We start from the raw sequence: 13,670 nt of genomic DNA, 5'->3' as shown, positions 1-13,670 counted from the left end.
CCCTTTCTGCGGGAAGTAAAAAGAATTGCTTTGCTGAGAGCTCCTTTGGCCCAGTACTAATTTTTCTTTGCAGCACCAAAAAGAAAAATTTTATACGTAACAGTAACAAAGTGAAACCCTATCTTTATAAAAAATAAAAAATTAGAACAAAATACCTCTGCTAACCAAGATGACAAAGTGTTCTTATTTCTTGTGGTGCAAGGTAAGTTGTGGGATTTTCAAGTAATGACTTATTAGATGATTATAAAGGCATAGAGATTAATAGTTACAGTTAATAATATAACCAAAGATAGTTTGTAAGAGTTCTCAGTAGAATTACTGAGAACAAATTACATGAATCCGTGAAAATGAACATACTTACACCTTAAGCCTTCTACTTAAAAAAATTCTACACAAGAGCACATTAGCACATCTTTCATTAGCTGCCAGAACAATTATGTCATTATATGTCATGTATATTCTAGAAAATTCCACTATACACTTGTGAAAGAGTAAGTTTAAAAAAGTAAAAAAAGTCTTACTATTATTATGAAAACAGTTTTGACATCGCAAACCGCCTGAAAGGCACTCTGAGAGCTGCTGGGGTTCACTAACAGGCAAACATAGGAATCAGTCAGACGTGTTTATTGATAGAGCATGGGAATTCACTGAGTAACTTCAACTGCATTTTCACGATTTCAGCTTCAAAGGACTTAAAATGGCCACAACCTTCCTTTTGGCTGGTACCTGGGCTTCACGCAGCACATTTTACTATTTACGCAGTAAACATAGACCCTTTCCTTCTTGAAGCATCTGCGGCGGCATTTGCCATGAAGATTCCAGCATCTTTGGGTGCCCCCTAACACAAAGCAGAATGAAATAAAGGGAGACGGTGTCAGTCTTAAGAAGTAGGCTCTGGACTGAAAAGCCTGTAAAAAGATGGAAATAGATGTGATAGAAGGTCCCTTGTTTCCCTTGCCTTGGCCCTTTTAACCTATTACTGTTTTTCCTTTACCCCATTTTTTTGGCTCCCCACCTTTGAGAGAGTGATCTTGGTGTACATCAGCTGAATAAAGCCTTGCTGTGTGTGAGTTTTTCTTTTTTTCTTTTTCTGGAGACAGAGTCTTGCTCTGTCACCAGGGCTGGAGTGCAGTGGAATGATTTCAGCTCACTGCAACTTCATCCTCCCAAGTTCAAGGGACTCTTCCACCTCAGTTTCCCCAAGTAGCTAGGATTATAGACATGCACCACCATGCCTGGCCCACCCTCTTGTCTTTAAGTGCCTTTCTGTGTATGTGTGAGAGGAAACTACCAAAGGCCTGGGAATAAACAAACAAACAAACAAAACACCAAAAAGAAGTAAACAGAGACATAGACCAATGGAACAGAACAGAGACCTCAGAAGCAACACCACACATCTACAACCATCTGATCTTTGACAAACCTGACAAAAATAAGCAATGGGGAAAGGACTCCATGTTTAACAAATGGCATTGGGAAAACTGGCTAGCAATGTGCAGAAAGCAGAAACTAGACCCCTTCCTGTCACCTTGCACTAAAATTAACTCCAGATGGATTAAAGATTTAAACATAAAACCTAACACCATAAAAACACTAGAAGAAAATGTAGGCAGAACCATCCAGGACACAGGCACAGGCAAGGACTTCATGACTAAAACACCAAAAGCAATGGCAATAAAAGCCAAAATAGACAAATGGGATCTAATTAAAATTCAGAGCTTCTGTACAGCAAAAGAAACCATCATTAGAGCAAACAGGCAGCCAAAAGAATGGGAAAAAATTTTTGCAGTCTACTCATCTGACAAAGGGCTAGTGTCCAGAATCTACAAAGAACTAAAACAGATCTACAAGAAAAAAACAACCCCATTCAAAAGTGGGTGAAGGATATGAACAGACACTTTTCAAAAGAAGACATATATGAGGCCAACAAACATATGAAAAAGTGCTCATCATCACTGGTCATTAGAGAAATGCAAATCAAAACCACATTGTGATACCATCTCACGCCAGTTAGAATGGCGATCATTAAAAAATCTGGAGACAACAGATGCTGGAGAGGATGTGGAGAAATAGGAACACTTGTACACTGTTGGTGGGAGTGTAAATTAGTTCAACCATTGTGGAAGACAGTGTGGTGATTTCTCAAGGATCTAGAAATAGAAATTTCATTTGACCCAGCAATCCCATTACTGGGTATATACCCAAAGAACTATAAATCACTCTACTATAAAGACACATGCACACGTATGTTCATTGCAGCCTGTTTACAATAGCAAAGACTTGGAACCAACCCAAATGCTCATCAATGATAGACTGAACAAAGACAATGTGGCACATATACACCATAGAATACCATACAGCCATAAAAAATGACGAGTTTGTGTCCTTTGTAGGGACTTGGATGAATCTGAAAACCATCATTCTCAGCAAACTGACACAAGAACAGAAAACTAAACACTGCATGTTCTCATTCATAGGCGGGTGTTGAATGATGAGAACACATGGACTCAGGGAGAGGAGCATCACACACTGGGGGAAGTTGAGGGGGCTAGGGGAGGGACAGTGTGGGGTGGGAAGGGTGGGGAGGGATAACATGGGGAGAAATGCCAGATATAGTATGCATACTATATATATATAGTATGTATCTATGCAACAACCCTGCATGACCTGCACATATACCCCAGAACCTAAAGTAAAATAAAAATAAAAATAAAAAGAAGTAAGCAGAACAATTCCCAGTCATTGCATAGGTCTGGGAATAGCTTGTGTTTCCACCTGCCTGAATGGAAAGACCCTGTAAAATTTGTAGCATTTGGTGCTCAGAAGGCTATTGCTTTATTAGTGGGGGCTAAATTAACCCTAGACTAAAGAATATCCTGTATCCATCCTAACAAAGCTTAAAAGTCAGTCTTGAAAATATTCATCTGATTCCAACTAACTTGGCTGCATGCCAGAAAAATATCTAACACTCTTTAGAGAATGACAAGAAAATACAGAAACCAAAAGTGTAAAAATATTTTTCAGGCATACAAAAAAAAAAAGCAAGAAAATATTGCTCATAACGAGGAGAAAAACAAATCAACTGACACAGAAATGACAATGATGATGAAAGTAGCAGACAAGGATGATAAAACAGCTATGATAAATATGCTCCAAGTAGTAAAAAAGGTAGAGGAAACCATGAGCATGAGAAGAAATAAAGATGTAAAAAACATTCACATGGAATATGTGAGATGAAACATTAACTATTAAACAAAAAATATACTTAGTGAGATCAATAGCAGGTTAGACTGAAGAAGAAAAGATAAATGAACTTGAAGACACAGCAACAGAAATCATCCAAAATGAAACATGGAGAGAATAAAGATGGGGGGAAAAAAGAGCAGAGTGTCAGTGACCCATGGGACAATAGCAAGTGGTCTAACATACATACAATTGGAATGCCAAAAGAGAGGAGAATGGAGGGGCGGAAAAAGTATTTGAAGAAATAATGGCTGAAAAATTTCAAATTTGATGAAAACTGTAAGTCCATAGAACCATGACCCTCAGTGAACTACAAGCTTAATAAAACTAAAAGAGAAGCATGCAAAAGCATATCATAATCCAATTGTAAAAATCACATGAAAGTGAAAAATCTTAAAACAGCAGAAGAAAAGACACATTGTGTACATAGGAGTAAAGAGAAAAATAATAGGAGAGGCTGGGTGTGGTGGCTCACACCTGAAATCCCAGCACTTTGGGAGGCCAAGGTGAGAGGATCACTTGAGCCTAAGAGTTCGAGACCAGCCTAGGTGAGACCCTATCTCTACAAAAAAAAAAAAAAAATTAGCTGGGAGTGTCAGTGTGCTGTTAGTCCCAGCTATTAGGGAGGCTGAAGTGGGAGGATCACTTGAGCCTGGGAGGTCAAGGCTGCAGTGAGCTGTGGTCATGCCACTGCACACCAGCCTCGGTGACAGAGTGAGACTGTCTCAAAGAAAAAAGAAGCCCAGAAGACTTATTGTCAAAAAGTGCACACTAGAAGATGGTAGAGATCTTTAAAGTAATAAAAGGAAAAAAGCCCAGAATTCTTTACAGAGCAAAAATATTCTAAAAATGTAGAAACAAAGACTTTTTCAGATATTTGAAAACGGGGATAATTGATCACTGAAAGCCTTTTTTTTTTTTTTTTTGAGGTGGAGTTTCGCTCTTGTTACCCAGGCTGGAGTGCAATGGCGCGATCTCGGCTCACCGCAACCTCTGCCTCCTGGGTTCAGGCAATTCTCCTGCCTCAGCCTCCTGAGTAGCTGGGATTACAGGCACGCGCCACCGTGCCCAGCTAGTTTTTTGTGTTTTTAGTAGAGATGGGGTTTCACCATGTTGACCAGGATGGTCTCGACCTCTTGACCTCGTGATCCACCGTCTCAGCCTCCCAAAGTGCTGGGATTATAGGCGTGAGCCACCGTGCCCGGCCCAAAAGCTTTTAGTATAAGAAATGTTAAAGGAAGTTATTCAGGTCTTCTGCCTGAATATCTGAAAAAGTCTTTATTTCTCCATTTTTAGAATATTTTTGCTCTGTAAAGAATTCGGTGCTGAAAATGGTGCCAGAGGGAAATCTGGATGTCTACATAAAGGAGTAAAGAAAGTCAGAACTGATAACCGTGTGGGTAAATGTAAACAACTTTTGTTCTCCAATGTTTATTTATTTTTATTTTTTCATTTTTTTGAGATGGAGTCTCACTGTGTCGCCCACTCTGAGCACAGTGACGTGATCTCAGCTCACTGCAAACTCCACCTCCCAGGATATTTCTTTAAAAGATAATTGTTTAAAATAAACTAACAGCACTGGGCTGCGGGGTTCATAGCATACATAGAAGTGAAATGTTTGACAATAGCACAAAGGCTGGGAGAGTTGAAATGGAAGTACAGTATCCTGTTTTAAGGTTGTTACACAATGTGCAAATTTGCATGTTTTTATTTGAAGGGAGACTGGGGTAAAGACATCTCCTGTAAAACTTAGAATGAATTCAAAACCTGGTGCAGGATCTGCACAAGACAGGCCTTGACTATCTTGTCACTCCAGATAGCCAATGTAAGCCTGAAACTGCCTTTGTTAACAAAAGAACGAAGTGCTGAGAAACTCTTTCTCTAATCACAACTCTTGGAAACTTTGTATTTGAAATCATATCAGCAAGAAAGAAACGTTATATTCTTCCCTCAGGAACGGAGCCTTTTCGATACAGAAAAGCAGCCTTGATTTCAGAGCCAGGTGCTGGGTGTCAGATAAGGGGTTTTGGAATATAAAATTCCACGTCTCTCCTCATTTTCTGCTTTCCATGGAAACGGGATCCTGAATCACTTTCTCAGCCTAGGTCTGATGTAAATTCCTTTACACACCGCCCTGTGGCCCTGCCTTGCCTTGAAGTCTATCAGACTCTGCTTCATTTACATTATACTTGAATCTGCCTTTTCCCTTAATCCTACAGTAACCCTACTGTTTCTTTGTTTGGTGACTCCTCCTGCACCTCCACAACCACCCAGAGGCCCTTTGGTGTGTCGTGCTGTTTTCTTTGCTGTGGTAGGTTAATAGATCTAACTGTCAGATTGCTGATATGTCCTTGTGGTCTTTGTAAGATGGACTTGATCACAAGGAAGCTATCAAAGATTACCAGGGATATGTAAAATAAGGCTCAGGATCATATTAAAGAGGCTCCCCCAGCCACGGATGAGACAATGTCAGTTTCTGTAAGATTAAGATAGTAATGAATGCAAATTCATTAAATATATTTAAATCCATGCATTTGTAATGATATAAAAACAATTTTGTCACAGTTGGGGGATGATAGGACAATAGATCGCTATCTTGCAGATTTATAAATGAAGAAAAACCATCAAGCATGTATTCTGACTTTTCTTTTCTTTTCTTTTTTTTTTTGAGACGGAGTTTCGCTCTTGTTACCCAGGCTGGAGTGCAATGGCGCGATCTCGGCTCACCGCAGCCTCCACCTCCTGGGTTCAGGCAATTCTCCTGCCTCAGCCTCCTGAGTAGCTGGGATTACAGGCACGTGCCACCATGCCCAGCTAATTTTTTTGTATTTTTAGTAGAGACGGGGTTTCACCTTGTTGACCAGGATGGTCTCGATCTCTTGACCTTGTGATTCACCCACCTCAGCTTCCCAAAGTGCTGGGATTACAGCTTGAGCCACTGTGCCCAGCCCTATTCTGTCTTTTCTATATAAACTGTACCGCTAAGAAACTGAATAGTAGACAATGAGGAGTATCTTTTTCATATGACTGTTCCAGCTAACTAGTGAATATCACCTAACAGAATATTACCATTTTGTAATGCCCCAAAAATTAATGGATCCAGGCTTTGAGCATAAATGATTCCTACTGTCCTAAAAGACAGACAACCAGATATTATATGCCTCCTAATGAAAGAACATATCACCACCAAAGATTTTGCCAAAATGGGAGAACTTGAGCCTGACGAAACCTCTGGATATAGATACCAATTTGCAGGAAATGCAGAAGTGAGAGGAATACATTGAATTTTACCTTGAGTATGCAATCAGCAAAATTTATATTGTGTCAAAAGTTATAGATCAAATGACTTACGTTTTTTCAATAGATAACTTGCAAAGATAAGAAAGGGATGAAGATGAACCAGTAAATTAAAAAATTTAAGGAATCTTAAGAGATATCAGATTGTAACAGTATAAATAGGGTATCTAGGGATGCACCCTTAGCAATGAGACTGTAAAGGAATGCAAATAACTGGTGGCTGTAAAAGTCAGGGGAATGCCTAATTTGGTGGATGGAAACAATTGTGATGGATGAAATAGGTGGAGATGCTTTTGGGGTGACTGTCAATGCTCTGTTCATTGACCTGAACGGTGGTTACAAGGATGTGCACTTATAACCTCCATTAAGCTGCACACTTGTATTATGTGGTTTTCAGTATCTGCAAGTCTGTTTTACTTTATAAAAAGATAAGGAAAAAGCCACCATTTAACAACAAAATCTCAATTTTTAATTTAAGAGCATCAAGAGGAACTATTGGTGAGTAAGGGGAATGACACTCATACACTTTTTTTTTTTTTTTTTTAGCAGAAGTCTCACTCTGTTGCCCAGGCACTGGAGTGAAGTGGTGCGATCTCGGCTCACTGCAACCTCTGCCTCCTGGGTTCAAGCGATTCTCCTGCCTTAGCCTCCCAAGTACCTGGGACTACTGGCACGCACCACCATGCCTGGTTAATTTTTGTATTTTTAGTAGAGACGAGGTTTTACTATGTTGGCTAGGTTGGTCTTGAACTCTTGACCTCATGATCCACCTGCCTTGGCCTCCCAAAGTGCTGTGATTACAGGCATGAGCCACTGTGCCCGGTCTCATAAACTTTTTATTTTATGTTATTTTATTTTTTGGCATCTGTGGAGGCTACTGAGCAATAACTTATGCATTTTAAAACTATACACAGTCTTTACCTAGCAATTCCTTTCCAGATGTCTACGCCAGGGAAATACTTACATGTATAGACTGAGAGGCCTATGTACTGGAGAAAAAACTATAAATGAATGAGACACCTACCCTCAGAGAACTTCCAGTCTAGTGAGGGGAGAAAGAGCCATTAAAAAAATGGATACCCAGATATTTAATTAACTAGAGTATGATGGAAATTATAAAGAAAGAACTCAGGGTGTAATGGAAGGGCAGGTGGCATGTCCCACCTCAATCTTATCTCTGTTGGGTTTCTGGGCTTTACATAGGTCTCCTGAATTCCCACAATTAACCTAATGGTGAGTATGACAATATTTTGAAAATATTAAAGTGATGCCTATATTAATCTCCTTTAATCATGATACCCATTGGTTGTCAAAAAGCAGAACTGGGCAGTTTCTGGGCTTTGGGGGAATGGTGAATAACAGAACAAAAAACTCATTGCTCAGCTCTAATGAGATAAGGGTTGTACATAGAAAGACAACTTTAAGGACCAATGTTGATTAAGGAAGTTCAGGGATTTCCAAATTTCAAAGAGCTCCATTATACATTATTAGGTGAACCTGGAGGGTTCAGACAATCCCATTTCACCATAAGCTATAGGAGGCTAAGGCTGAGAGTCCAGCTAAAGTCGCTTCCATTCAACCTCTGTCACCACCACCATACCCAACAGGAAGTAGAGGGGAAATACTCTGCTCATAATTTCCAGGGAAGCTGGAAATTTAAATCCAGCTCCTACAGCAGCAGCAGTGGGCCTGACAGTCCTGCTAGAACCCGTGCCTCACTTTTCCAGCCTGATGGTGGATGCGCCAACAAGCTAGGGACAAGGCCTTTCATGCATCTTTCTCTAGCAGTCTACTGGTTGACCTGAACACTCGGGAAGTAGAGATAATTAACAGGAGAAAGGTAGGGGCAAGAGGATCTCTTGCTATGAATGCCCAGATTGGTTGGAAGAAATTGCCGAAGCAGAGGACACCTACTCTTTGCCTCTTAGAGCATAGCTCAGGGAAACTGGTAGCTCCTTAGAGAAATTCTTATCTGCAGCATGGATACAGTACAGCATGGTGCTACCTGAAGGGGGATTAGAAATGGCTGAGGGACATGGCTGAACGTTGCTCTCAGCTCTTTGCAGCATAAAATAGATCCAGAAGGTCCCCAAGTTCTCTTGTCTCTGGTTGAGATAGAAAAACCAGTGAGGGCCGGGCGCGGTGGCTCACGCCTGTAATCCCAGCACTTTGGGAGGCCGAGGCGGGTGGATCACGAGGTCAAGAGATCGAGACCATCCTGGTCAACATGGTGAAACCCCGTCTCTACTAAAAATACAAAAACTAGCTGGGCATGGTGGCGCATGCCTGTAATCCCAGCTACTCAGGAGGCTGAGGCAGGAGAATTGCCTGAACCCAGGAGGCGGAGGTTGCGGTGAGCTGAGATCACACCATTGCACTCCAGCCTGGGTAATGAGAGCGAAACTCTGTCTCAAAAAAAAAAAAAAAAAAAAGAAAGAAAAGAAAAACCAGTGAGGGACCTGCCGAGTGTACACCCATAGCGCAGAAGGCAGTAAGGGAGAGTGTGAACAGCCTTAACCTGGGGACCAGATGGAATATCTGGCTGAGATGAAGGGTCAAGTCAGTGGGAACCCCAATATTGCTGAGAGATTTCATCAGCCATGAAATCCACTAGTAAGTGCTAGCAGGACACTCACTGACCACATCCATCGAGGGATGTGATCCCCGAAGTCAGTGAGGGTCCAGCACAGGACCCGACCCCACCTTCTCATGTTCCTATCCCGGGGCCCTCGCGTTTGCTGTTTCCCCCAGCTTGAATGTTCTTCCCTACATATCCACATGGCTCACCCCGGATGTTCCTTCAGGTCACAGTGAGATGTTCCACAAGCACCCCCTTAAAAATGGCAAAGATCAGGCATGGTGGCAAAAGCTGTAATTTCAGCACTTTGGGAGGCCAAGGCAAGCAAGATTACTTGAAGTCAGAGGTTCAAGGCCAGCCTGGGCAACATGACCAAACCCCGTCTCTACTAAAAATACTGAAATTTCCTGGGCATGGTGGCGTGTGCCTGTAATCCCAGTTACTTGGGAGGTTGAGGCATGAAACTTGCTTGAACCTGGGAGGTGGAGGTTGCAGTGAGCTGAGACCATGCCACTACTACTCTCCAGCCTGTGTGACAGAGGGAGATGCTGTCTCAAAAACAACAACAACAACAACAAAAAGGCAAATCACCTTCCCCTGGTGTTCACTATTTCCTTTCCTGCCTATTCTGCTCACGGTACTCATCATCTGACGTACAATATGTTACATTTATTTTTCAAATTCTTTGAGTCCTCCAATAGAATGTCAGCTCCAAGAAGACAGATTTTTCTTATCTTGTTTCGTTCTGTTTTGTTCACTGCTCTACCTCTAGCACCCATCACAGCGCTTGAAACAAGAAATCCATTCAACTGTATTTACTGAATAAACCAATTAATTAATTGATGTCATATCGAGTTACTTTTCCTTAAAACCAGATACTATCCCAGGAAAGAGAAGGGGTGATAGAAGAAAGAGACATGCTGAAAGACGTAATACTTATTCAAAAGAGATTGAATTAGCTTAGAAATCATTTTAAGCCAGAAAAGACAAATATTTAACTGCTGAGTTCAGGCGCAGCCCCTATGTGCCATGTCACCCTGGGTTGTAAATGCTATTTAACTGTCTCCCCTAGTTTGCCCTCCTCACACCATGTCATTTACCTCTCTAGTCCTGCTCCTCCCATCACTAACTTCCACAGTCAGAATTGAAGTTCCTGGGAAAGTTCAGTGAGTTATGAGAATCAAGAAGCCACATTTCTTTTGCAGACCAAAATTTCAGTGTGTTCAAGGTTGTTCCCTCAACCTGATATTGTTACGTACTTGATGTTGTTACTGCAGTTTGAGAAATGAGGACATGGATACTCTGAGCAGCTCAGCTTCTTTTTGGGGGTCACAGTCAGAAAATGATGGGTCAGGTTTTAACCTGGAGTTCGGGCTTTCCTCTCTACTCCAGGTGAATGGTGTTTTAGGGCCTCAGAAAGACACAAGGACTGAGGTCAGCTTGTTTAGGAAATTCACACATTCTGACTCTGTAGTAAGGTTAGCTGACAGCCTCAGGGTGGGTAGAAACTTCTGCCAGATAAGCAGGAATGGATAGGTGGCTCATACTGGATTTGGTGGGTGGGGTATGTCTGACCAGGGTCCTTCTCTCCTTAAACCTTCCCATGGGTCCCACACCTGGCATTCAAGGCCCACTGACACCTGGACCTTGGATGCTTCCTCAGTTTACCCCTGCCTCTCTCCTAACCCACCCCTCCATGTTGTGCAGGTCCCCGAGGCTACCATGCTGTCCACCACATCCAGACCTTTGCATAGGCTGATGACCTCTCTGCCTGGGACACCCTTCCTGCTTTCCCCTCTTCTCCTTCCTTTTCTATTTCCAGTTCACTTTTTAGAACTCAGGATGTCCTTCCAGGAAGACTCTCCTGACCCTTAGACTGGGCTGGACCAGCCCCGTGGCTTCCCACTGTCACAGCCATGTCACCTTGGGTTATAAATGCCATTTAATTGTCTCCCCAGTTAGCTGCCCTGGCGCCATGTCATTTATCTCCGTGGTCCTAGCTTCCAGCGCAGAGTCTGGCACAGAGACAGCTACAGTACAAATGAGCGTTTCTCTCCCATTAAGATGGCTATGATCTTCACAAAGCTTAGTTCATTCTGGGGACTATTTGCAAAAGGGCCATGCCTGCCTCTCCTCTTTCCTGCTTCTCTTGCTCACCCCTCCCACTCTTCCTCACACACTAGGCCACCCCCACATGCTCCCTGGAGCCGAGCAGGGAGAGGAGGGATGGAGCGGCTGAGAGAACAGCTCTGGATGTGGTCGTTGGCATCTATCGTCTGGCACCTGCTGCTGGCGAGGCACCTCCTGCCTCCTATACATGGTGTCAGATGGCAACGTGCAGCCCATCATCCTTGTAGTCCTTGGGATTCCCTGACCAGGCCCTCAGTCTCCAAGCCCTGCCCCTTCCTGGAGGAGGTCCAGCTTACCAGCTTACCTGGAGTCAGCTGGGACAAGAGCAGCAGCACAGTCAAAGTCAGCAAAAGGAGCTTCATGGCTCAAGACGGCCCGAAGCGAAGCTGCAAGTCCGATGCCACTGCTGAGCTAGTGAGAGGGGGAGTGCCTGGCCTGCGGCACGTTCCCTCCGCTGCCCATGGGTATAGCCCTCCTACTCTGAGTGGACACACCTCCCCTCGTCATTTAGGTCAGCAGGCAGAGGGCAGCCATCAAGGTCCAGGGCCCAAGACTTAATACTACCCGTCCTTCCATGCAGCTCCAAACCACCATCGGCTTACTGGTCTTGACCAGCAGCTTCCAACAAGCATCTAGGGAGGAGAGGCTGGCAGAGTGGAGACTTAGCTCTGGTGGCCACCCAGCCTCCTTCAGTCCAGCTGGATTTGCTCTGAGCAAATGAGGCAAAAGCAGACAAACAAACAAACAAAGAAACATCAGCTGCAGTGGCTCACACCTGTAATCCCGGCACTCAGAGAGGCCGAGGTGGGTGGATCATCTGAGGTCAGGAGTTCGAGATCAGCCTGGCCAACCTGGTGAAATCCCATCTGAACTAAAAATACAAAAATTAGCCATGTGTGGCGGTGGACACCTGTAATTCCAGCTATTCAGGAGGCTGAGGCAGGAGAATCACTTGAACCCAGGAGGTAGAGACTGCAGTGAGCTAAGATGGCACCACTGTACTCCAAACTAGGCAAGAGAGTGAGACTCCATCATAAAAAAAAAAAAGTCCAAGGCACATGCTGATAAGATGCCATCTCTTGAAACACTCTGCTTTTATTGCGCCTGGCACAGGCTCTTGCAGTCAGCAGACCAGGGCAAGACAACCTGCAACCTGACTACACCACAGGCTTGCCCATTTAGGTGCAGATAAAATAGTTGGACTTTAATCCTCCAAGGTCCATCCCTGTGAACGAAAATTAGATGGTGACCTTTCAACAACCATGCCCGGCCAATTTTTGTGTGTTTTGTAGAGACAGGGTTTCACTGTGTTGGCCAGGCTGGTCTTGAACTCCTGACCTCAAGTGATCCCCTTCACAAAGTGCTGGGCTTACAGGTGTGAGCCACTTCGCCCGGCTGTCTTTTTCTACTTCCCTTTCTGGGATGCCTTCTCCCAATGTCCACCCACCACGAAGGCCCACAGGGACCGGAGACCATCAGTCTCTGATCTCTGCACATGTCCCTGCCAATGGGCAGCTGTCCCATCCAACTTAGATATCTCCGAGGATGGGCAGCTCAGCCCCAGCCATCAGACTCCAGAGACATCAGAACACGGGTCCATCTCCAGGCCTCCCACATAAACCGCCAGGCATTTCTTACCCGTGCCTTGTACACTGCTTGTCCCCAGGAACTATAAACACTTCCCGAGGAGGACCTGAGCACGTACAACTGGCGCGGTCACTACCCATTATCTCACTTGATTCCACGCCCAGGGCCTCGAGTATCCCTGGGCAAGGCTGTGAGTGAGCCTCCATGGGCAAGCCCCGGCCCGGTCACAGTGCCTCCGCCGCCCCCAGACTCACTCTTTAAAATCCTTTGCAAATTGCCCTTGAAGTCCAGGGCCCACTGGTTGAGTTAACTGTCCCGGAACCCCCTTCAAAACCTGCAGCCCAGCAGTTTGAACTTCCAGGAGTCATAAGTGCTTCTGGAAGGAAAAGACCATGAGTGTGATTCTCCTGTCCTGCTGTGCGCCCCTCTTTGCAGGTGGCCTCCGAGTGGGGGTCATCGGGCTGTTTCTGTTTCAGGTGCTTCTGTACACGACTCTCCTGACTTCTGCCATAAGTTTTTGCCCAGCTACATGGGAGGCATCCAGGAGGGGACCCCGACTCCTGCAGGTAGCCCTTCCCATCCCCCCTCCCCAGGCTCCCGTTCCTGTCCCTTTCTCTCAGGGCCTGTCCTCCCCCACGCTGCTTCCTCCCTAACACTTGTCACAGAATAGAAAACCATTTTGCTTGGAGACTTTTCACAGCATTGGGCCTCAAAACCATTGAGGGCAGCTGGGGCCGTCCCACACCCAGGTTAGAAATCACTTTTCTGGGTAAGGAGGGAATGGATGGGCCCAGCTCCTTCCCAGGCCCATATCAGGGGACAAACTGGGCCCTGG

The 13,670-nt window shown here is 44.3% G+C and overlaps 1 protein-coding gene across 1 annotated transcript; it reads right to left on the bottom strand.

Moving 5' to 3' along the window:
* Window positions 1-588: 588 nt before the first annotated feature.
* Window positions 589-11,675, bottom strand: DEFB123 (defensin beta 123). Its single transcript, XM_039479667.2, has 2 exons — window positions 11,553-11,675; window positions 589-838 (listed from the first exon to the last, which is right to left on the bottom strand). The coding sequence occupies exons 1-2, from the start codon at window positions 11,608-11,610 to the stop codon at window positions 693-695; spliced, it is 204 nt and encodes a 67-aa protein (XP_039335601.1). The 5' UTR covers window positions 11,611-11,675; the 3' UTR covers window positions 589-692.
* Window positions 11,676-13,670: the final 1,995 nt, after the last annotated feature.

The sequence above is a fragment of the Saimiri boliviensis genome, chromosome 9, assembly GCF_048565385.1.
Source record: "Saimiri boliviensis isolate mSaiBol1 chromosome 9, mSaiBol1.pri, whole genome shotgun sequence".
Lineage (NCBI taxonomy): Eukaryota > Metazoa > Chordata > Mammalia > Primates > Cebidae > Saimiri > Saimiri boliviensis.
This window is presented reverse-complemented; position numbering and strand designations above follow the sequence as displayed.